The sequence below is a fragment of the Rhinoraja longicauda genome, chromosome 7 (assembly GCF_053455715.1).
Source record: "Rhinoraja longicauda isolate Sanriku21f chromosome 7, sRhiLon1.1, whole genome shotgun sequence".
NCBI classification, from domain to species: domain Eukaryota; kingdom Metazoa; phylum Chordata; class Chondrichthyes; order Rajiformes; family Arhynchobatidae; genus Rhinoraja; species Rhinoraja longicauda.
Window position 1 is genome coordinate 20,890,467 of NC_135959.1, and position 25,585 is coordinate 20,916,051.

The 25,585-nt window shown below is 47.1% G+C and overlaps 1 protein-coding gene across 1 annotated transcript in view; it reads right to left on the reverse strand.

Annotated features, from left to right (window-relative positions):
- farp1 (FERM, RhoGEF (ARHGEF) and pleckstrin domain protein 1 (chondrocyte-derived)) overlaps positions 1 to 24,314 on the reverse strand; it is a 223,043-nt gene extending 198,729 nt beyond the window's left edge. The window contains exons 1-2 of the mRNA XM_078402238.1: positions 24,103 to 24,314; positions 1,840 to 2,047 (exon numbers count right to left, since the gene is read on the reverse strand). Coding sequence (XP_078258364.1) covers positions 1,840 to 2,022 — 183 coding nt within the window. The 5' untranslated portion in view covers positions 2,023 to 2,047; positions 24,103 to 24,314. The remainder of the gene's footprint in view (positions 1 to 1,839; positions 2,048 to 24,102) is intronic.
- Between the last annotated feature and the right edge of the window lie 1,271 nt (positions 24,315 to 25,585).

The following is a 25,585-nucleotide window of genomic DNA, read 5'->3' on the forward strand; positions in this document are numbered from 1 at the left end:
CGCAGTGATAGAGTTGCTGCCTTACAGCGAATGCAGCGCTAGAGACCCGGGCTCGACCCCGACTACGGGTGTTATCTGTACGGAGTTTGTACGTTCTCCTCGTGGACCTGCGTGGGTTTTCTCCGAGATCTTCGGTTTCCTCCCATACTCCAAAGATGTACAGGTTTGTAGGTTAATTGGCTTGGTAAATGTAAAAATTGTCGCTAGTGGGTGTAGGATGGTGTTAATGTGCAGGGATCGCTGGTCGGCATGGACCCGGTGGAAAAAGGGCCTGTTTCCACGCTGTGTCTCTAAATGAAAGATTCTCACAAAAATCACCCCTTCACCCCACCATGTCCACCATGACCATTGAGTATTCCTCTACACTAACCCCACTTATCAGCATTTAGTTTAGAGATACAGCGCGGAAACAGGCCCTTCGGCCTACCTAGTCCGCACTGACCAACGATCCCCGCACTTTAACACTACCCTAGACATACTAGGGATAATTTTACATTTATACCCCCCCCCCTCCACAACAATCAGTCTGAAGAAGGGTCCCAACGCGAAACGTCACTTACCCGTGTTCTCCAGGGATGTTGCCTGACCTACTGTGTTACTCCAGCACTTTGTCCCTTTTATTACAACGATTTCTTGGCAGCACAGTCCAAATCTGTGACCTCTACCACCACGGACAACAGCGGTACTCTAGGCTCCTCCCAGTTACACCCATGCCGAGCTTGGGTGCACATCAACATTTCATCATCGAAGAAAGACACAAAATGCTGGAGTAACTCAGCGGGCCAGTCAGCATCTCTGGAGAGAAGGAATGGGTGGCGTTTCGGGTCGAGGCCCTTCTGAAGTCCGAAGAAGGGTCTCTACCCGAAACATCACCCATTCCTTCTCTCCAGAGATGTTGCCTGACCCGCTGAGTTACTCCAGCATTTTGTGTCTATCTTCGGATTAAAGCTGCATCTTCCGTTCCTTCTTACAGCTTTTTTCCACGAGTAGTAATTCTACTCAATAACCAAAGTGTGTAGTCTCTTTTTCTCTCTGGTTTATTTTCACCCACGTGTTTAGACCATAATGTTGGATCCTTATTGTTTTGATGTGTTTATGCTTTATTCTTCATTGTTAACTGTATGTTTGTGTTGTCATTTGTGAGCAGAGCACCAAGGCACGTTCCTTGTATATGCACATACTTGGCCAATAAACTTATTCATTCATTCATTCACATTCCTTTATCACTAGACTGGGTCTAGTCCAACATCACTGCTAGAACAGAAGGACGACACTAGTTCAAGGCAGCAGCTCCGCATCATGTTCTCAAGTACAACTCCCAGTGATTCCTATGTACCGACAATGAACGTTTTCACTGAGGAATAAAGCCAGCAATTGCAGAGCGCCACAAACCTGACCACAGCAAGGAATCATCGCCTGCATCTCTCAAACACAACAACAAATCAAAACAGTTCCAAATGCCTCCAACATGAACCACAAGACAGCTGCAAAATAGTCCGTTATTGTCCTGTTACAGGTGGCCAGACTGAGAAATAACAACCACTGGATGCCAACTCACTTCACCTTCCTTCCTTTGAGAGGTTCTCCTGGGAATGTAAACATTGTTAACTCCGCACACACCCAGGCAACAAGCAGAAATTCACAGAGTTGTTCACCCCTACAAGGCACATAACACGTAAAGACTTGTGGAAATCAGCTGGCAACAAGCTGCCACTTCAAGCTCCCCACAAGTCGGGAAGTAGAAACAAGGGGCATTTAGCACAACTTGGCAACGGATAGGAGAATGGGGAACAAAAGTCCCTGCCCCCAGAGGGGTGGGTTTGGTATGTTTGACCTTACCGGAACTTCATGCACTTCCTGGGTGTCGTCCAGCATTTGGACCTTGATGGGGATGAGTTTGCCGGAGGGAGAGCTGGGTGGCTTCAGCCCTGGTTCCAAGGTGCTGATTCCAGTGGTCTCCTGCCCGCCCAGCCTGGCGCCGGGGCTCTGAAGCGGTTGGTGGGTGAGCTCGATATCTGCCATCCTTCCAGTTCCGGTTCCCACAATACTGCGAAGGAAGAACAAGCATGAGGAACGCGTTCCACTCATGGTCTGCCCAATACCACGAGAAATTTCTGAGAGTTGTGGATGCAACCCAGTCCATTGCACAGACTGGAATACCCACCACTGACTCCATCTATACCTAACGCTGCTTCGGAAAAGAAGCCTACATAATCAAAGAATTTTCACCCGAGTCATTTCTTCTTCTGCCCATTCCGTCAGGCAGAAGATACAGAAGGCGTACTGCCAGATTCCCCTCTATTATCAGGCTTCTGTATGGTCCCCTCTTTAGCTCGGATACTGTTCGATTCACCTCTACCCCAGTGGGGATATTAGACTTTGTGGAACTGGTGCACTACATTGTTAAGAACTATATCCTCCAGTGTATTCTCCAGTCTTCCAGTAAAGAAAGGCCTATAAATGTCTCTCAATTGTATAAATGTCAATACAGTGACCCCTCAACCTCCTTTGCTCCAGGGAAAACTGTCCCATCTTATCCAACTTCTCCTTCATTGTTTTTTTTGCTGGTCTTGTGATATGCTACTAATTGCTCAGAACCTCAACGGGAAAATGATTAACAGAAAGGCTGACTTGACATATGCGTTCGTTTGAAAAGCAGAGCTTGAAAGAGCAGGGAAATCTTCCTCCACAAACTTGGGATGGAGCAGACGGAATAGCAGGTTATTATTCCCTGATGGAAAGAGCACTGTAACTGTAACCTGTATTTTACTGCTGCCCCAGCCTGCTGTGAATGTCCTGCCCAACAGTAAACCATCAATCAACAGTATAAAATAAATAGAGGTTATTTTGTTATGACCACATTGCTGCTCATAGGAGCTTGCTGTACACTAATCAGCCACAGTATTTCCCACATGACACAGGCCACATTCTCCTCATGGTACGACAGGGTTCAGTTTAGTTTAGTTAAGAGATACAGTGTGGAAACAGGCCCTTCGGCCTACCGGGTCCAAGCCTGACCAGCAATCCCTGTACATTAGCACTATCCTACACAATAGGGACAATTTACAATTTTTACTGAAGCCAATTACCCTTCATCTGAGACCTGTCCATCTTTGGAATGTGGGAGGAAACTGGAGCACCTAGGCAAAGCCTACAGGGTCACGGGGAGAACGTACAAACTCCGTACACACAACAACACCCACGGTCAGGATCGAACGCGGATCTCTGGCGCTGTAAGGCAGCAACTCTGCCGCTGCGCCACCGTGCCGCCGCTGTTCCCGAGAACCGTTTGTAAGCCAAACATGTCTTAAGTTGGAAATGCAATTGCCAGCGATAGTTAAATAAGAACATAGGCCAGTGAAGGGCAACATGTAGTTAAACCGGGGCGTTTAACCCAACCATTCCCACACGGCGGTTTGTAGTTTTTGATTAACATCTTGAAAAGTGCAAAACGGCAGCTATTTTTGCATTATATAAAACACATCATCGAATCTGGAACTGCCGAAAATGATGATTAAGATGTTTAATCGGCCCGACTGCAAATAACGGCAGGACTAAATCGTCCTCCTATTTAGGCATCACCTCTCCCCCCCCAAAAGAAAAAGAGCAAGTCAGCAGTAGAATAATCTGCTCATCTGTTAAGTATCAATGAATGGGGTGAAACCAATACATTAATGCCTTACACAACATCTCCCGACCCACCCGGTGAGTTATCTCATGTCTCCGTGTCAACACCAGGAGGTCATAGGTCAAGGGTCACCGTCCTACAGAAAGGAGGCGCCCCTATCGATTGGACGAGCACTTTCACATCTAGCTGGGTGGCCCACGCTCACACCCTGTGAGAAATCAGGATCTTCAGGCCCGCTCACACCCAGCACCTGTCTCCATTATTCAATGCCAGTCATGCTGTGTCAATCCTATCCAAGGCAGTGAGTTGCGAATTCTAGTCCCGCACCAGAGAGCAGAGCGGCAAATCACAGCCCACTGACCAATGCAATGCCAATGAAGCAGCACTGAGATAGCTTCCTTCTTTGGTGAAGACCGAAGTTTCATCTTTTCCTCAGGCAGAGGGAAAGAAACAAGCCAAGGGGGATCTCCCAAGCCTCTCCATCCAATGTTAAGCCCACAACCAACAGCAAGATCATCCTGCCATTATCAGAACATTTGGGCGGCCTAGTGGCACAGCGGTAGAGTTGCAGCCTGACAGCACCAGAGATCCTGGTTCGATCCTAACTACGGGTACCGTCTGTATGGAGTTTGTACGTTCTCCCTGTGACCGAGTGTGTTTTCTACGGGTGCTCCGGTTTCCTCCCACATCCCGAAGACGTGTGGCTTTTGTAGGTTAATTGGCATCGGTAAGTTGTAAAATTGTTCCTAGTGTGTGCACAGGGTAATCACTGGTTAGCACGGACTCGGTGGGCCGAAGGGCCTGTTTCCATGGTGTATCTCTAAAGTCTAAAGAACAGTTGTGGGGACCTTGCTCTTTGCAAATTGGCTGTCCAATCTCCCTACAGTGCAACACTGAGCCACTTCAAACACATGTTATTGATTTTGAAGTGCTTTAGAAAGTCTGGAGCTTAAGAAATGTACTATAAAATGCAACAAAGACAGAGAATGCTGGTCAGGCAGCATCTGTGGAAACAGAAACAGTCAATGCTTTGGGTCTGCAACCCTTCAACTGAAAACAAACCCGTATTGCTCTCTTTCGCAGTTTTAATGGAGAGAAGGTAGGGGAGGGATGTGCAGAACAAAGGATGCGGCCCCGATTTGCTGAGTATTTCCAGCATTTTCTGTCTGTTTTATCTGTTTTCAGCATCTGCAGGTTTTCAGAACAAAGGGAATATCTGCGATAGGAGGAGTTGAAAAAGCTTCAATGAACCCATGTGGTCTGTATGTTTGGAATTATTACTAGTAGAGTGGTGGGACCTGCCTGGCAAGCCCACCATGTGTGCGTGGGATAAGGAAAAATTGAGCCAACAATTTCTACAAACAGAAAATTGATAAAGCTGAAAAATCTAAGCAGGACAGATTGATCTCCATAAATATCACAGACACCCCTAACCTTGGTGACTGAGAAGCAGTTGTATTGCAACAGGTAACATGTCAAAAAGGATCTACGAGAGTGAACTGGGAGCATGCATGCTTTCAAAGGACACGAGAACGAATTCAGGGACTATTTAAAGGAAAGAAAGATGGGAGGAAAGGAACATACAGCAGGTAGCCCAGCGAGGTTTACTGACCTGCTGCATGGTTCTTTTGTAGGGATAGAGCGAGTGGAGACCATCCCCATTCAGGCTCAAGGCTGCTGACACAGAAGCACAGGCAGTGCCCACGGAGACGGGGAGAAAGTAGTGCGTGAGTGGCGAGGATAGCCAACATGTTTCCACAGGACAAAGGCAGCTCTGCTTTAACTGAGAAGCCACCATCTCTCAGCCGCACCTAGCTGGTATGCCTGCAATCCGACTGCTCACCAGTTGTACTTACAGCCTCTGGTCACCTCGACACTCGACAGCTAGCGAGCCTCTCAGTGTCGTTGCTGCTGTGACAGTGGGCGCTAACAGTGGATGCACAACAGCCATTATGTGCACGGCAAGATCCAGCGGCAGAATAATAACCAGAGGTATACTCTTTGCGGCATCAATCAAGATACCAATTTTGTCCAGGTCCCAGTAACATGCTCCAGGCTCTAGCAATTCAGTTTATGTTTACAGATACAGCATGGAAACAGGCCCTTCGGCCCCTCCGAACCCACAGCGACCATCGATCACCTGTGCAATAGTTCTAGGTTATCCCAGTTTCGCACCCTACACACCAAGAGCAATTTACAGAAGCCAATTAACCTACCAACCTGCACTTCCTTGGAGTGTGGGAGGGAACCAGTGCACCCGGAGAAAACCCACATGGTCACGGGATGAATGTACAAACCACACAAATAGCACCAGTGGTCAGAATCAAATCCGGGTCTCTGGCAGTGAGGCAGCATCTCCACTGCTGCGCCACCTTAAAGATGAAAATCCCATTATAATATACTGAGGGGAGTTATTGCCCTGCACAAGATTTATATTCAACCGAGATGGAAAAGCTATCGCCCCACCATAAACGCACTGTTGTTTGTTGAAGCTAGCGGTGCACTGATTAACTGCAGTTGTTCCAACCCTACAACAGGGAGTATACTTCACACGTGAGTGAACTTTACTGACTCAGGCAACCAATAATACAAGGGATTTTTAAGCACAGACATCAACACACAGGCTCCATTATTCAACGCATAATTGCAGGTTTAAATTTGCTTGTGAGGCCCACATGTAGTAAATGGTCAGACTAATTTCCACAATGCTCCATTTAAGCAATCCAAATATGCAGAACACGTCGATGCTTACACCTTCCCCCTCAGTCCCTCAACTCAACCCCACGTTCCTCAGTTACGCCTCCATTCCAGTACCAATATACATCCTGCTCTCTCCCCAAGCACTCCCTCGCCTCTGTTAAACCTCCCCACTTTTCTTTCACGTAAAATATAAAAGGATTTGTTTTGTACTTCAGCATCAATGGAGCCGAAGTGTAGATGGACAGGAGCTTCAAGTTCCAAGGTGTAAATGTCACCAACAATTTGCCCTGGACTGACCAACTTAAAGCTGCAACCAAGAAAGCATATGAACGCCTCCACTTCCTCAGAAGACCAAATAAGTTTGGTATGTTTCCAATGATTCTTACGAAGGTCTATATATACACTGTAGAAAGCATCCTAACAGGATATATCACAGCATGGTTTGGCAACAGCTCTGCCCAGACCGCAAGAAATCAAAGAGTTTGGATGCATCCCAATCCATCACACAAACCAGCCTCACCCCCCACCCCCATCTACACCATGCTTCCTTGGAAAAACAGCCAACATAATCAAGGACCATTTTCACACTGGCCATTCCTTCTTCTCCCCCTTTCTGTCAGGCAGCAGATACAAAAGCTTGCAAGCAATATCACCAGATTCAGGAATAGCTTATTCCCCACTATTATTGGGCTATTGAATGGTCTTCTCATAAACTAGGGTGTAGTTCTAATCTCCCAATCTATCTCAATGCGGACTTTGTACTTTTTTAAAATTCTGCACTTTCTCTGTAGCTGCAATGCTATTATGATGTAACACTATATTCTGCACTCTGGCATTTTTCTCTTTATATTATCTGCTGTACTCATGTATGGCTTGTCTGTGCTCATGTACAGTATTGACTGGGTAGCATACCAATAAAGCTTTTCACCATATCTCGGTATATATGTCAGGAATAAACCAATACAATACATCAGTGAAGAAATATTTCACAAGACAAATTGGCCAAAGCTAAAAGGTTGTGCTCATAACCTATCCGATAAATGCAACAGGTCACATTTCTGGTAACTCCAAAGCAAAACACAGTATCACACATGTTGGAGATATGGGGAAAAAAATTAAACAGGGACTACCAGTGTCTGCAGAAATAGAAACAGCTTCAGGTCGATGACCCTTCGTCAGAAATGGGCAATCTTGGAAAGGAAACCAGTTTTAGTTTGCAATGGAAGTGGGATGAACCCAAGCCAGACGATTCTCTGGGTACTGGGCCCAGAAGTGGATCTCCAATCATGCATTATTATCACGCTACTCTTCCAAACCTCTACTCCAACAGCAGCATGTCTTACTCACAAAACGTTATTCTCTTTATCCTGTACATTGTGGATGACTCGAGTGTAATTTATTTTCTGCGAACTGGATAGTACGCACCAAAAAAGCCTTTCACTGTACCTCAGTGCACATGACGATAAACTAATTTAAATGAAGTAGGGAGACTGGAGAAACTGATGGGCGTGAGCGGAAGTGGTGCTGGCTGAGAGAAGGTGAAGAACAAGGAATAACATAAACCGGGGAGACAATTGAGATCTGAAAGGAAAGAAACAAAATTCTGGAAATGTGAGCTACGGGGCTGGAATTGTTGATGATCTGCAACTGTTGAATTCCATGCTGAAGGCTACGGGAAGGTACTGCTCCTCATGCTTACGTTAGGATCCCAGTATTTCATGCTGGTCAGAAGCTAAAACTTTGATTCTTCTGGCTCTGAAAGACAGAGCAAGGAACAAGGCACAACACAGATGACGCTATGAGAATGAAGTCCCACTGTGACCCATGGTCCAGGCTAAGTTGCTTGCAGGGGAATCAACTTGATCCAGGAAGAAAGGCAGCAACTTCAGTGGGCTTGTTAATGAAAGCAGCTTGACCTTCAATCATCTCCACACTTTGAGAGGCACGGTTGTTACTGCTTCAATATCCAGTCGCCAGGATCAGTCATCCAGTGGCAAGTACAAATCATAAAGTCATAAAGCGTGGAAACAGGCCCTTCGGCCCAACTTGCCGACATTGGCCAACATTTCCCATCTACACCAGTCCCACCTGCCCGCACTTGGCCTATAACCCGCTAAACCTATCCTATCCATGTTACATGCCCTAATGTCGCTTAAATGTTACGATAGTATCTGCCTCAACTACGTCCTTCGGCAGCTCGTTCCATATACCCACCACACTTTGTGTAAATTAAAGTTACCCGTCAGGTTCCTATTGAATCTTTCCCCCCTCACCTTAAACCTACATGTCCTCTGGTTTTCAATTCCCCTACTCTAGACAATAGGCCGTGCATTTATTTATTCCTCTCATGATCTTGTACACATCTGTAAGATCACCCCTCATCCTCCTGCACTCCAATGACTTGGATGAAGGGATTAAAAGTAACATTAGCAAATTTGCAGATGATACAAAGCTGGGTGGTAGTGTGAGCTGTGAGGAAGATGCTATGAGGTTGCAGGGTGACTTGGACAGGTTGTGTGAGTGGGCGGATGCATGGCAGATGCAGTTTAATGTGGATAAGTGTGATGTTATCTACTTTGGTGGTAAGAATAAGAAGGTAGATTATTATCTGAATGGTGTCAAGTTAGGAAAAGGGGACGTACAACGAGATCTTGGTGTCCTAGTGCATCAGTCACTGAAAGTAAGCGTGCAGGTACAGCAGGCAGTGAAGAAAGCCAATGGAATGTTGGCCTTCATAACAAGAGGAGTTGAGTATAGGAGCAAAGAGGTCCTTCTGCAGTTGTACAGGGCCCTAGTGAGACCGCACCTAGAGTACGGTATGCAGTTTTGGTCTCCAAATTTGAGGAAGGATATTCTTGCTATCGAGGGGGTGCAGCGTAGGTTTACTCGGTTAATTCCCGGAATGGCGGGACTGTCGTATGTTGAAAGACTGGAGAGGCTAGGCTTGTATACACTGGAATTTAGAAGAATGAGAGGGGATCTTATCAAAACATATAAGATTATTAAGGGGTTGGACACGTTAGAGGCAGGAAACATGTTCCCAATATTTATTTTTTATTTTCATATTTCAGATACAGCGCGGAAACAGGCCTTTTTGGCCCACCAAGTCCGCACCGCCCAGTGATCCCCGCACACTAACACTATCCTACACTATCCTACACACACTAGGGACAATTTTTACATATACCCAGTCAATTAACCTACATACCTGTACGTCTTTGGAGTGTGGGAGGAAACCGAAGATCTCGGAGAAAACCCACGAAGGTCACGGGGAGAACGTACAAACTCCGTACAGACGGCGCTCGTAGTCAGGATCGAACCTGAGTCTCCGGCGCTGCATTCGCTGTAAAGCAGCAACTCTACCGCTGCGCTACCGTGGGGGGTGTTCAGAACCAGGGGCCACAGTTTAAGAATAAGGGGTAGGCCATTTAGAACGGAGATGAGGAAAAACTTTTTCAGTCAGAGTTGTAAATCTGTGAAATTCACTGCCTCCAAAGGCAGTGGAGGCCAAGTCTCTGAATGCTTTCAAGAGAGAGCTAGATAGAGCTCTCAAGGATAGCGGAGTCAGGGGGTATGGGGAGAAGGCAGGAACGGGGTACTGATTGAGAATGATCAGCCATGATCACATTGAATGGTGGTGTTGGCTCAAAGGGCCGAATGACCTACTCCTGCACCTATTGTCTATTGACTTTGTCCAGTGGTCAGTAGATTCACTTCCCTGATCAATATTGGTGAACCAGATGGGTTGAAACATAACTTCTGACCCACAGCAACATGATCCAGCAACCCACCCTCTTCAAGAGGTTAATTGTAATGGATAATAAATACTATGATGTCCGTACCTGGTGAACAAATAATACCTCACCCTTGAGCCTTGCTTGGAAATGGGTAACAAGGTCACTGGCATTAGGTGGACACCCACGATTACTGTCACAATCTATCCAAAGTACTTCTACCAGAGAATCACGGTGAGTAGTGTTAAGTGAAAACGTTTCAGAGTAACAATCTACCACTCCTATTCAGTCTGAAGAAGGATCTCGACCCGAAACCTCACCCATTCCTTCTCTCCTGAGATGCTGCCTGACCCACTGAGCTACTCCAGCTTTGTGATACCTTCAATTTGTACCAGCATCTGCAGTTATTTTCCTATATCACTCCTATTGCATTCAATATGGGTTCCAATGATTGGCGTGTTTTCTGATAAAACAACGCATTTATATAGAGCCTGTGAGATAGCTTCAGGGTAGGCGTGGATACAGGCCTTTCGACCGACCGAGTCTACGTCGACCAACGATCACCCGTACACTAGCTCTATCCCACACACTAGGGACAATTTACAGAAGCCAATTAGCCTGCACATCCTTGGAATGCGGGAGGACACCATGGCACTCGGACAAAACCCACAAACTCCATACCGACAGAGCCCGTAGTGAGGTTCGAACCGGGGTCTCTGGCGCTGTAAGGCATCAACTCTACCGCTGCGCCGCTGTGCGCAGTGGTTTCCGCTGCATAATCAAGTCACTCTAAATATGGCGGGAACAAGGATGTGTGCTTGGCACTTGGTATTTACAGCCTGGTCGAGTTGGACTGAATCCAGTGTAACATTCACTGTGGCCAAGGCACATTTAACTAGGTCTTTGTGCCATTCCTAAACTAATCTGAATGCTCCAATTTATGTCAACAACATATGGCTCATTTATTAAAAGAATCATTCTCTCACAGCTTTAGACGTTTTGTAAATCATAATGCCGACATACACACCTACCAGATGGACAGGATCGAAAATGCACAACTACCCGACGACACACGAGGCTCCCACTTGACTCATTAAGCTGTTGCTGTCCTCCCAAAGAGCTACTCAGGTTAATCCCACCTCCCTAACCTTTTCCCTTCAGACCCAGCTCAATGGGCTCCCCTCACTCCTCCAAAGTTTGAGGGTTCATGCCCCACTCCGGACTTGAGCGCTGCGCTGTCTTTCTTGTGAGACATTAAACTGAGAACTTTAATTTAGCTCATTGTAACGGGTACCAAGATACAGTGAAAAGCTTTTTGTTGCCTGCTAACCAGTCAGTGGAGAGACTCTACATGGTTACAATCGAGCAGTCCACATCATACAGATGCAGGATAAAGGGAATAACCTTTGGTGCAAGATAAAGTCCAATCGGGAAACCCAATGCGTCGGGTGGGCAAATGCGGCTGTAATCGCCAATGGCGTTGTGTGCGAGTGGCAGAATCTGGTGCGAATGATGGGAACGAGAGTAGAATAAAATGGGATTCGTTTAAAAGGGCGATTGATGGTCGGTATGGACTCAGTGGGTTGAAGGAAACACAGCGAACTGCAAGTGCTAGTTAACAAAAAAATATACAAAGTACCTGCGGATCAGATGGGTCCCAACCAGAAACATCACCTATCCCTGTTCTCCCGAGATGCTGCCTGACCAGCTGAGTAACTCTAGTACTTCTGAAGAAGGGTCTCGACCCGAAACGTCGATTTACCTTCGATTTGTACCAGCATCTGCAGTTATTTTCTTATACAACTCTGGTACTTTAGTGGGCCAAAGGGCCTTTTTCTGTGCAGTAGAACTGCATAACAATATATACCACAACAGGTAACCAAGCAAGTTCTATCCAGTGTCCAATAAATACTCCTTAAACCATACCATCAAAAATAAAACCATTCATGGATTTCTGTTGCTGTTGCATTTGACTATTGCGTTTCCAACAGAGCCTACAGTTGAAAAAACGAAAAAAGGGTGCCAGGGGTTATGGGGCAAAGGCAGGAGAATCGGGTTGAGAGGGAAAGATAAATCAGCCTTGATTGAATGGCAGAGTAGACTTGCTGAGCCAAATGGCCTAATTCTGATCCTAGTTTTTCCCCAAAAGCCGCAAACTACGGCACTACATAAAGGCAATTCTCTTTTAAGAGACTGATGTGAAAATTTTCTCTGCAAATCATTAACCAGTTGAAAGTGCCTGCTGAATTTGCATCAGCTGGCAATTCAGGCAGAGTCCCAGATCACACAAACCGTTGCAGAAAAACATCCTCTACTCCTCCGGCACCCCCCTCCCCCACTTCATTCTGTGATCACTGTTGACTGTGTCACCCATTCCTTCTCTCCTGAGATGCTGCCTGACCTGCTGAGTTACTCCAGCATTTTGTGAATAAACACCTTCGATTTGTACCAGCATCTGCAGTTATTTTCTTATACTAACTGTTGACTGTAGTCTCCCGACCAATTTACTGTAAAACACAGAGCTGGAAAACTCAGCGGGTCAGGTAGTGTGTCTGGAGAGAACGCAGCATCGTGTTTCCGACCAGGACCCTTCATCAGACACTTTGCTGTGTTGCCATAGAACAAAGATACAGGCCATTCAGCCCATCGAGTTCTCCCTGACCATCCCCACCCATCACACCATTATTTATTCTTCCCACATTCCCATCAACGTGTCCCAGATTCTATCGCTCGCTCGCTCACTCACTCGAGGCAGGTTACAGTGACAAATTTGTGGGATGTGGATGGAGACTGGAACACCGAGAAAACCCATGTAGAACGTGCAAACTCTACACAGACAACATCTGAGGTCGGGATTGAATCTGGGTTTCTGGAGCAGTAAGGCAGCAGCTCTACCAGGTGTGGCACCGTGGTCATAAGGGATAGGAGAAGAATTAGGCCATTTGGTCCATCAAGTCTACTCGCCATCAATCATGGCTGATCTATCTCTCCCTCTTAACCCCATTCTCCTGCCTTCTCCCCATAAGATTCTGACACCCGTACTAATCAAGAAAAATGGACGGGGAGGGAAGAAGGGGGTGAGGCTTGTTTGTAAGCTAATTACCTAAAATTGGAGAATTCAATGTTCATACATTATTTCACGCTTTTTTTCTTTTCATCTCTGGCCTTTGCCCAACCATCTGTCCATCAAAAGAAAACACTCACCATTATTTACCTATCACGTAAGAATTTGTCTCACCCCTAACTCCCTTCCAATTTTTTCTCCCTCTCCACCCCCCCCCCCCACCCCCCAATTACAATCAGTCTGAAGGGTCCCAACCCAAACTGTCACCCATCAATTTTCTTCAAAGATGCTGATTGAGCCAGAGATACTCCAGCACTTTTGTGCCTTTATTTGTAAACCAGCATCTGCAGTTCCTTGTGCCTATTAACCCTGCCTCCATATGGTTCCACCTATCCTGTACAAGCCCCCCCCCCCACCACTTTGCTCTATCTGCCCATCATTCTTCTCCCACACTCCTTACCCCTCCAAAATCTGATTCAATTTATCACATAGCAGACCCCATCTCATTTCTCCCTCTCAGCTTTTTATACAGGCACCTTTCCTCTGTGCTCTTCTACTACAGTTGTACAGGGCTTTGGTGAAAACACACCTGGAGTATTGTGTGCAGTTTTGGTCACCTAATTTGAGGAAGGACAATCTTGCTATTGAGGGAGTGCAGCGTAGCTTCACCAGGTTAATTCCCGGGATGGCGGGACTGAAATATGATGAAAGAATGGGTCGACTGGGCTCATATTCACTGGAATTTAAAAGGATGAGAGGGGATCTTATAGAAACATATAAAATTCTGAAGGGATTGGCCAGGCTAGATGCAGGAAAAATATTCCCAATGTTAGGGGGGGGGGGGGGTCACAGTGTAAGAATTAGTGCTAGGCTATTTTGGACTGAGATGAGGAAAATATTTTTCACCCAGAGTTGTGAATCTGTGGAATTCTCTGCCACAGAAGGCAATGGAGGCCAATTCACTGGATGCTTTTAAAGAGAGAGTTAGATATAGCTCTTAGGGCTAATGGAATCATGGGATATGGGGAGAAAGCAGGAACAGGGTACTGATTGTGGATGATCAGCCATGATCATATTGGATGGCGGTGCTGGCTCAAAGGGCCGAATGGCCTATTACTGCACCTATTTTCTATGTTTCTATATTTCTAAAAGATGCAGGGTCTTGACTCAAAACAATGACAGTAGACAAAAGACAATAGGTGCAGGACGAGGCCATTCGGCCCTTTGAGCCAGCATCGCCATTCAATGTGATAGCTGATCATTCACAATCAGTACCCCGTTCCTGCCCTCTCCCCATACTCCACTATCATTAAGAGCTCTATCTAGCTCTCTCTTGAAAGCATCCAGAGAATTGGCCACTGCCTTCTGAGGCAGAGAATTCCACAGATTTACAACTCTCTGAGTGAAAAGATTTTTCCTCATCTCTGTTCTAAATGGCCTACACCTTATTCTTAAACTGTGGCCCCTGGTTCTGGACTCCTCCAACATTGGGAATATGTTAACATGTTTCCTGCCTCTAATGTGTCCAATGCCTTAATAATCTTATATGTTTCAATAAGATCCCCTCTCATCCTTCTAAATTCCAGAGAATACAAGCCTAGTCGCTCCAGTCTTTCAACATATGACAGTCCCGCCATTCCGGGAATTAACCTCGTGAACTTACGCTGTACTCCCTCAATAGCAAGAATGTCCTTCCTCAAATTTGGAGACAAAAACTGCACACAGTACTCCAGGTGCGGTCTCACTAGCGCCCTGTACAACTGCAGAAGGACTTTTTTGCTTCTATACTCAACTCATCTTGTCATGAAGGCCAACTTGCCATTAGCTTTCTTCACTGCCTGCTGTACCTGCATGCTTGCTTTCAGTGACTGATGAACAAGGACACCCAGATCTCTTTGTACTTCCTTTTTTCCTAACTTGACACCAATCAGATAATAATCTGCCTTCCTGTTCCTGTCAGTCTGTGGTTCCCACCTCCTTCAAAGCATCCATCATTGTTCCTGTTCCAAAGAAACCAGTAACCTCCTGTTTAAATGACTACCGTCCTGTCACACTGACATCAGTCGTCATGAAGTGCTTCGAGCGACTAGTCAAAACTCACATCTACTCCTCTCTCCCTGACACCTTGACCCTCTTCAGTTTGCATATAGACCAAACAGGGCCACGGACAAAGCCATTGCCATGGCAATACATACTGCGCTCACCCACCTGGACAAAGGAAATACATATGTGAGAATGCTCTTTATTGACAACAGCTCGGCATTCAACACTATTATTCCCTCAAAACTCGTCCCCAAGCTCCTTGATCTTGGACTGGAGACCTCCATCTGCAGATGGATATTTGATTTCCTGACGGGCAGGCCCCAGGTGGTGAGAATTAGCAGCCACACCTCTTCCTCACTGATCCTCAACACAGGCACGCACACCACAGGGCTGTGTGCTCAGTCCTCCCCTGTACTCCCTGTTCACGCACGACTGTACTGCCAAGCACAGCTCAAACAGCATCCTAAAGTTTGTTGACGACACGACCATCTTGGGCCTCATCACAGACAACAATGAGACGGCCTACAGAGAGGAGGTAAAGGCACTAAACAGCTGGTGCCAGGAAAATAACCTCTCTCTCAATGTCAGCAAAACTAAAGAGATGATGGTGAACTACAGGAGACAGCGGGGGAGTGGACACCTCCCCATCCACATCGGTGATGCTGCGGTTGAAAGGGTCAGCAGCTTTAAGTTCCTCGGTGTGCACATCACTGAGGACCTTTCCTGGACACTGCACACGGACACAATAACAAAGAAGGCCCACCAGCGGCCCTTTTTCCTGAGAAGACTGAGGAAGTTTGTCATGAACGCCAGCATCCTCACAAACTTCTACAGATGCACCATGGAGAGCCTGCTGACGGGCTGCATTACAGTCCGGTACGGGAACTGTTCTGCCCACAGCCACAAATCACTACAGAGAGTGGTGAAGACGGCACAGCACATCACTGGCAACTGTCTCCCGGCCATTCAGGACATTTTCTACCGGCGGTGCCTGCGGAAGGCACGCAGCATCATCAAGGACCACAGCCACCCAGCACGCTGGCTGTTATCCTTGTTACCGTCAGGCAGACGATACAGGAGTATGGCTGCGCGTACCACCAAACTTAAGAACAGTTTCTACCATCAGGCCTCTGAACTCATAAACACATTTCAATTATGTTGATTATTTTTAATATTGTCTTTTTACCTATTTTTAAATATTGTCTTTTTACCTTACTAATGTCATTTTTAATCTTACTGCTGAGGTGACCCGTTGTCTTGTCAAATACATTTCATTGTACCGTTGACCCTGTGCCAACCTACATATGACAAATAAGTGGATAACCTCACATTTATCCTTTGACAGTCCTTTGCCTCCATTGATGCCGCCTGACCTGCTGATTTTTTCTCCCAGCAGTTTACTTTAAGTTGCACGGCCGCCTCCTGATATTACTCATTGTCGAAGTAACATTCCTAAGGCATGCTGTAGGAATGCTTGACCACAATAATTATACTGAATCAAGCAAAGATAAGGAGCTTATGCCAGACAAACATGCCAGACACTACTAACTCAGAATCCACACAAAGACAAGAAGATTTCTAACCAACTTTGACAACACCGAGTCAAAGGGATGTTTTCAAAGAGTTGGCAGCATCAACTGTGGCAATTTGTAGTCAGCAAGATCCCACCAACAGCAGTGCAATAATGACTAGATCGTGCCATTCTCCGGAAGTGTTCGAGTGATAGAAATTGCTCTAGGACATGGAGAAGAATGCTCCCACCCTCCTGCAAAACATTGGCCACATCCATCTGACAAAGTTGACAGTCCTTAGCCTAAGATAGACACAAAAAGCTGGAGTAACTCAGCGAGTCAGACAGCATCTCTGAAGAAAAGGTATAGGCGACGTTTCGGGTTGTGACCCGAAGAAGGGTCTCGGCCCGAAACCTCACCTAGTCCTTTTCTCCAGAGATGTTGTCTGACCCACTGAGTTACTCCAGCTTTTTGTGTCCATCTTCGGTCCAGCTTTTTGTGTTCATCTTCGGTTTAAACGAGCATCTGCAGTTCCTTCTGACACAGTCCTTGGCCTAACACCTCTGACAGTACAACTGCTACATGCTACAACCCTAGCATCTGTGGAAATCAGGCACTCCAGCAGTGATGAACAATCCATTGAGGCTTAATCTTGTATGGAACTTGGCATACATGTACATCTCACTGGGTAGAAACAATACACAAATTGCTGGAGTAACTCAGTGAGTCAGGCAATATCTCTGGAGAACATGGATAGGCAACATTTCGAGTCAGGTCCCTTCTTCAGATTAATTGTAATAGGTGAGAAAGCTGGAGAGGTGGGGACGGGACAAAACCTGACAAGGAATGGGTGGATACAGGTGAGGGGAGTTTTTCCATAGGCGGATGGTTGGACAAAGGCCAGAGATGAAAAGACAAAAAGTGAGATAAGGATAGAAGAGGTGTGAAAGATGAGGCCAGAGAAAGGAATATTGAGGGAGGAGGACGCAGGGCCAAGGCAAAAGGTAGAAATTGACAAGCATCAAAAAAGAGGGATGGAGAGAAGGGTAAGTGTTATTGGGTAAATTTGCACCAGGTTACATTAGAAGCAGGCCCTGGCAATAAAATCACCTCACAAATATGGGGGAGATTTTGTTTTAAAATATGACAGTGACCTCAAATGAAAACAAAAACACAGATGCTGGAAATCATGCAATAAAAGCAGAGAGTGATGGAACAGCAAGTCAGACAGCATCTATGGAAGGGTCTTTGTCCTAAAATGTTAACTGTCTCTGCACAGATGCTGCCAGACCTGTTGAGTGTTTCAAACATTTTCTGCTTGTATTTCATATCAGGTTTCCAATAGTTTTGTGCTTCTGGTTTACAGTGGTTGAAACACAGTTTTAAACATTTTTCCCAGGTAGCCCCTTTCAGCCTTAATTTTGGATATTTGTTGCATCATTAATGACGACTGCTCACCGTCCAGATGGAGTTAATTAAAGGGATTACTGCACGTGAGAAATATTCCACTGTTCTCTCAGTACTTCAGAACAATAAAACCTTGCTCATAACATTCAGATATGCACAATGACCCAAGGAAATGGAGCTGGGATATTTAAGAATAATATTTCCTTTACGACAGCTGTGGCACTGTGTGCAACTCACAGAATCACTGCCTCACGGTGCCAGAGACCCAGGTTCAATCCTGACCTTGGGTGTCTGCAAGTTCCTCCCATGACTTGGGTATTCCTGTTACCTCCCTCAGCCCAGACATGTGAATATACAGTTTAATTCACTGCTGTATTTTGCCCCTTTGAGTTTAGAAGGGTGAGGGGGGCACCTCATTGAAACTTACCAAATAGTGAAAGGCTTGGATAGAGTGGATGTGGTGAGGATGTTTCCATTAGTGGAGGAGTTTAGGACCAGAGGTCAGGCCCTCAGAATTAAAAGGCGTTCCTTTAGGCAGGAAATGAGGAGGAATTTCTTTAGTCAGAGGGTCGTGAATCTGTGGAATATTTGCCACAGAAGGCTGTGGGGGCCAAGTCAATGGATATTTTTAAGGCAAAGATAGATTCTTGATTAGTATGGGTGTCAGAGGTCATGGGGAGAAGGCCGGAGAATGGGGTTAGGAGGGAGAGATCGATCAGCCATGATTGAATGGCGGAGTAGACTTGATGTGCTGAATGGCCTAATTCTGCTCCTATCACCTATGACGTTATGACATAGTGTGTAGGTGATTGATAGAATCTTGGAAGAATTGACGGCAATGCGGAGATAACAAAAAATGGGATTAATGTAAATAGGTGGCTGATGGCCAGCATGTACTCCGTGGGCCAAAGGGCCTGTTTCTCTTCTGTCTCCCTCCATGACTTGCATTATCTTTCTGTCAGACAGAGTATAACCATCTGCAGAAATCTTGTGCAGATGGTAACAGCTCCCAGTCACATTCAATAAACTGGGCGTCTATACTTGGAACATTTAATCAGGATTGATTTGAAGAGAGTTTATAAAATTAAGTGAAGACTAGAATCCCCTTGTTTATTAAAAGAATTATTTTAGCTGGATAAGTAAAAGGCAGCTAAGGAGGTTAGCCTATATTACATTGAACCAAAAACACGACAACAGACCATTTGATCCCTCTGCCTGGGGCACACCACCTCCCCCTCCCCCTTCTTCTCCACCTCCCCCATCAACATATCCCTCTCTTCTTTCTATCCAGTTTCCCCTTAAACCCAGCTCTGCTCTTCACTGTGACTTGACAGAGAGTTCTACGATCTCTGGGGAACAGAGCAATTTCCTGCATTCCATAGAGTCACAGAGCGATACAGCACAGAAACAGGCCCCTCTGCCCAAGTTCCCACTGACCATCCAGCAGCCATCTGCACTCATCTCAATTTGTATTCTCTCGACACTCCCCAACCATCAGCTCCCTCCAGATTCTACCATTCAACCACGCACTCAGGCCAATCGACAGCGGACAATTAATCTACCAAGCCACACATCTCTTTAGAACCTGGGAGGAAACTGCTGCACCTGGGGAAACCCAGAGGGTTACAGAGAAAAGATGCAAACTCCACAGAGAATGCATCCGATGTCAGGATTGAACCCAGGTCTCTGTCGCTGCGAGGCAGCAGCTCTACCAGCTGTATCACCGTGCTGTCCAAATTCAAGATTTATCATTGACTCCCTTACATTTCAGGCCTTTCATTTGGCTTAACATTGTTCTTGAAAGGGACTGAGGCAGACCAGCCTTCTCTTCTGATAGCCAAGAGTCCCAGTCTTTATGTTTACCTGCAAGCACAATCCAAACACATGCTCCCATGTTAAAAACATAGTGCTGGAGGATTCAGCGGGTCAGGCAGCATCTGCCGAGGGAGATGGACAGGTGTTGTTTCAAGTCAATCTGAAGAATGGTCCAGACCCAAAACGTCATCTGTCCATCCCCTTCTCCTTTTTGGGTCAGGACCATTCTTCAGATTGACAGTCTGAAAAGAATCTGACCCAAAAAGCCACTTTCCCATTCCCTCCCCAGATGCTGCCTAACCCAGAGTTCCCCCAGCATGTTGTTTTTTGTACAAGATATCAGCACCTGCAGTCTTGTGTCTCCTTGTTACTTGATTAACATATCTGTGCTATGCGAATCCCATTTATAGTGTTATGTGAGAATGAGCTAACCTGCCACCTCTGTGACACACACTGCAAAATTAGATGAGGAGGAGCATTGGGAATGGTATGGAGAACAGAATGCATACATTGGGAACAGGCAGACGTCATGCAGGAGTGTACCATCTCACAAACCACCCTCGCATCAGTCACCAGTCTGAAGAAGGGTCTCGACCCGAAACGTCACCCATTCCTTCTCTCCCGAGATGCTGCCTGACCTGCTGAGTTACTCCAGCATTTTGTGAACAAATCGATTTGTACCAGCATCTGCAGTTATTTTCTTTTACCTCCTGTCTCACCTGTGGGCCCCACAATGGCCTCATCAGTCACCTCCGAACCAGAGTGGCACCAAGGCACCCTATATCCTCAAGGACTGCATCCACAGCCAACAGTGGACCGTTGTGGGCTCCACCTTTCCTTGGTCATCGGTGCCAGTTCTGATTTGTTCTGAACCTTTCCATACCTCTAGTTTCCCTGTCCCATGACTCTCAGTCTGAAGATGGGTCTCGACCCGATACGCCACCTATTCCTTTGCTCCAGAGATGTTGCCTGACCCGCTGAGTTAGTCCAGCATTTTGTGTCTATCTAAGGAGAAGACTATTCTGTGCATGATCTCTCTCAAAACGAGGGAGACGCATCATTCCTCAGGATATACTTTGCAGCACTTTTGCTGGGCCTTTACCCATGGGAAGAGCTGCCTGTTCAGCGAACAGGGATGTACAGATCCAAGGGACTTGGATCTCCGTCTGGCTGAGAAAGGGACTCATGTGCTCAACAGCCCAGTCTCCAGTAACCCAACCAGCATCTCCTGGAACTGCTTTGCTCACCCAAAGTGCTGGAACAATTTCCAACAATCCACTGATACACCCAGCAAAGCATCAGGGGAGGGAATGGGCAAGTGGTATTTTGGGGCAGATTCTTTTTCGGACTGTTAGTCTGAAGAAAGGTCCTGACCTGAAACATCACCCGTCCATTCCCTCCCCAAATCCTGCCTGACCCACTGAGTTCCTCTGGCAATTTGCACTTTGCTCAACTTTTCAACATCTGCAGTTTCTTATGCCTCCATTGATGAACCCAGGTTTTAATTGTATTCTCCACTTAAGGGTGGTGGGCGTATGGAACGAGCTGATGGAGATAGTTGAGGCAGGTACTATCGCAATGTTTAAGAAGCATTTAGATGGGTACATGGATCGGATTGGTTTAGAGGGATATGGGCTAAACGCAGGCAGGTGGGACGAGTGTGGATGGGGCACGTTGGCCGGCGTGGGCAAGTTGGGCCAAAGGGCCTGTTTCTGTGCTGATGACTCTAAGTAGCAGGCCAACAGATAAAGGTCACCGTTTAAGATCTCGGAGTCAGTCCTCGATCGGATAGCCTGTCCAAGGTTCCAAGTTACTCCCGTGGACAAAGATTCCACCTCTAGTTTCCCTCTGCAGCATCTATCAGTGAATATGCCCAGGCCCTACCTGGGGTTTTAAACTGAACCCAGCACCGAGCCACATGAAGACACTGAAGAAGGAACACTGTAAAGGAAGTGAAAAGAGAGGAAGGGGTGCCACACGAACTTAGAGCCCAGCCAACTATTATCACAATGGAGTCCAAGATTTAAGTGAGGCTCTGACGTTGAAGACTGGTCAGCCACAGGGTGCAGAAAATGGAGGTCAGTATAGAGGTGGGGAGAGCGAAGCACAGAAAGCCTCCAAATCATAGTCGAGAACTTTAAAAATGTTCATCCCGGACCCAATAAACCCAAGCGAGCCATGGCACATGAAACCAATCTAATGCGAGTTAGGGACCAGCTGCACTTTGTAAGTGAGCTAAATTGGTGTAGTTTCCCATCAATATGAATCTCTTGCAGTAAATATACACAAGGAAGATGCTGGATCTATTGCAACACTCAGAATGAACTCCTCAAGTTTAAAAAATCGAGTTATTAAAATTGGATTCTCCAAAGAGGTTATGAAGCACTGAAACATTCTGCTTTAACTCAAAAGACCAAGTGTGATTTTACTCTGCAATCTTTCCCAAACTACACAGGAACACTAAAAGCACATGCACCATTTAATGCAACAAAATGCATAGCTGTAACAAAGGATTCCCAATAAAAATGGGAATAATTCCCACTTAAGAATGAGGCACACACATTACTTAAAGTCCAATTAAAATAGCGACCCAACAGTTAATAACCATGGAAGGGGGGGGGCAGAAAGGAGTGGTTAAAGGTCACAAAATGCACCCAACAATCACCACCCCCTGTTAATGTGCAATTCTTGCATAGTAACTATATGTATAAACAGATTGGTTTGCAAACATTGTACCGGTAACGTGGCTGAAGATAAGTACAACCCTGGAAAACCGAAAGCTCGGGAGAGCTTTATCCCTCGGCCTCCTGCTTCTACTTTTGGACCATATTGGGTCAATTTCCCGTGAGATCGAACCCCGGGACCGCTGCCCCTTCAAATATACACACACACACACTCACACACACATACATATACACACACACACTCACACACATAAACACACACATACACACTCACACACACACACACTCACACACATATACATATACACTCACACACACATACACTCACACACATACACACACTCACGCACACACACTCACACACACATACATACACTCACACACACACACACACACACACACACACACACACACACACATACACAAACACATACAAGAACAAATCAAAACCCTGGCTGCAAATGGTTACCTTTCTTTTGTTTAAAACAAATTTCAAACAAAAGAGTGTAACTGCTGCAAGTGGGAGTAACTGGTAAAGATCTCCACTGCTTGCAGCTTGGGAGAGAGAATTAACAACCTTGCTTAGTCCCCGCGAAACTGCATCCGCCAGCCCCAGGAAGAAATCCTCCAGCCAGACAAAGCTGCAGGACGCGGTGGGTGCGGGCAAGAATCTGCAGCTATGAAGTTTAGTATTTCATTTAAACGTGCAGGAGATTCTCCCCTCCCCTCCCCCTCCCCCAATCCCAGGTTGCTACCTGTTTTGTTTTGCTTTAAAGCGACTGAGATGAGGATTATCAAATATAAAGGTTCCTCCAGCTCAAGGGAAGGAGAGGAGGGGGAAGAGGAAGAGGAGGGGGGGGGGGAAAGAGGAGGGGGGGGGGGGAAGAGGAGGGGGGGGGGGGAAGAGGAGGGGGGGGGGGAAGAGGAGGGGGGGGGAAGAGGAGGGGGGGGGGAAGAGGAGGGGGGGGGGAAGAGGAAGAGGAGGGGGGGGGGAAGAGGAGGAGGAGGGGGGGGGGGGAAGAGGAGGGGGGGGGGGGAAGAGGAGGGGGGGGGGGGGAAGAGGAGGGGGGGGGGAAGAGGAGGGGGGGGGGAAGAGAAGGGGGGGGGAAGAGGAGGGGGGGGAGAGGAGGGGGGGGAGAGGAGGGGGGGGAGAGGAGGGGGGGGAGAGGAGGGGGGGGAAGAGGAGGGGGGGAGAGGAGTGGGGGGGAGAGGAGGGGGGGAAGAGGAGGGGGGGGGGAGGGGAGGGGGGGGGGAGGGGAGGGGAGGGGGGGGGGAGGGGAGGGGGGGGGGAGGGGAGGGGGGGGGGGGGGAGGGGAGGGGGGGGGGAGGGGGAGGGGAGGGGGAGGGGAGGAGGGGGGGGGAGGGGGGGAGAGATCTCACTCAGACCAGAACAATGAGAGCCCTGACCTGGGCGCAGCTCCAGCTCCAGCTCCACCGCTAAGAAACAAACCCTCCTGAAGCGGCTCCATAATAAGAGCAGCTCAGCCTCTCCCTCCCCACCCTCCCCAAAGCTCACCTCGCCGAGTGCACCCTCCTCCCGGGGCTGCCCCCCTTTCCCTTCCCTTCGCTCCGCGCCGCTGGACTGGGAGGAGGCTGGTCTGGTCCGGGGTCTGGAGGCTTCAGACGCCCAGGCTGCAGGAGCGCCGGCTCCGGGTGTCCATGTCCCGACTGCTCAGGAGCGAGAGCAACCAGGCTGGGGTCCGTGGGAAAGGAACAGCGCCATCCCCACCAGCGAGAGAACAGCAGAAGCGCCGCCCAGCTCTCTCTACCTCTGCACAGACAACTCACTCACTAACTCACTCACTAACCCTTGGCCAGGGGCGATGCTCGTCCGGGGAGGAGGCTAAGGCAGCGGCTCCCAACCTGGGAGGGACCCCAAACCTCCCTTCACCCAACCCTCTTAAAGACCAAAAATCAAATAACATTTACTGGAAGAACTCAGCGGGTCAGGCAGCATCCGTGGAGACGGAGGGATGTTTGGGCAGAGACCCTGCATCAAGACTGAGATCCTCCAACAGTGACAAAGAAGTTTAATTACCCTCCAAAGATAGACACACCAATTGCCCCCCTATTGGCCTGTCTCGTCTCATTTCAGATATTTCTACCCATCCTTTCCTAACCCTCTCTGCAACTTTTTAAAATGATCTCTTTCTCCCTCGGACCTCTAACATTAACTCTGATGTTAGTCTCTCCACAGGTATTTATTCACAAAATGCTGGAGTAACTCAGCAGGTCAGGCAGCATCTCAGGAGAGAATGAATGGGCGACGTTTCGGGCGACCTGCTTAGTGTATCTGAAATTCTCTGCTTTAAGGCTGTCAAATTTTACAGCAGGATATAGATCACTTACTTACAGATATGGGCAGAGAAATGGCAGATGGACTTTAATTTGCAAAGCTAAAATTTAAAGAGGAAAATGTACAATTCGTGGCAAGATCCTTTGCAGCATTGATGTACAGAGGGATCTTAGAGTTCAAGTCCATAGCTCCCTAAATGTAGCAACACAGATTGATAGAATGGTAAGGACAACACCTGGTATGCTCGGTCAGGGCATTGAGTACAAGAGTTAGGAAGTCATGTTAGAGTTGCAAAAAACTTTGGTTCAGCCACATTTGGAATATTGTGTGCAGTTCTGGTCGCATTACAGGAAGGATGTGGAGGCTTTGGAGAGGGTGCAGAAGAGGTTTGCCAGGATGCTGCCTGGAGTGGACTCTACTAGCTCTTAGGAGTTAGAACAACCTTGGATTGTTTTTTCCCCTGAAGCATTAGAGGCCAAGGGAAGATCAAACAGAAATGTATAAAATTATTAGGCATAGATAGGATAGGTAGTCAGAACATTTTTGCCCCAAGATGGAAATGTTATATCTTAGAGGGCGTAACTTTAAAGTGAGAGGGGGGAAATTTAAAGGAGATGTGTGGGGGAAATGTGGTGGTTGCCTGGAATTGCTGAAAAGGGTGGTGGTAGTGGAGGCAGATACAAGTGGCATTTAAGTATTTTTT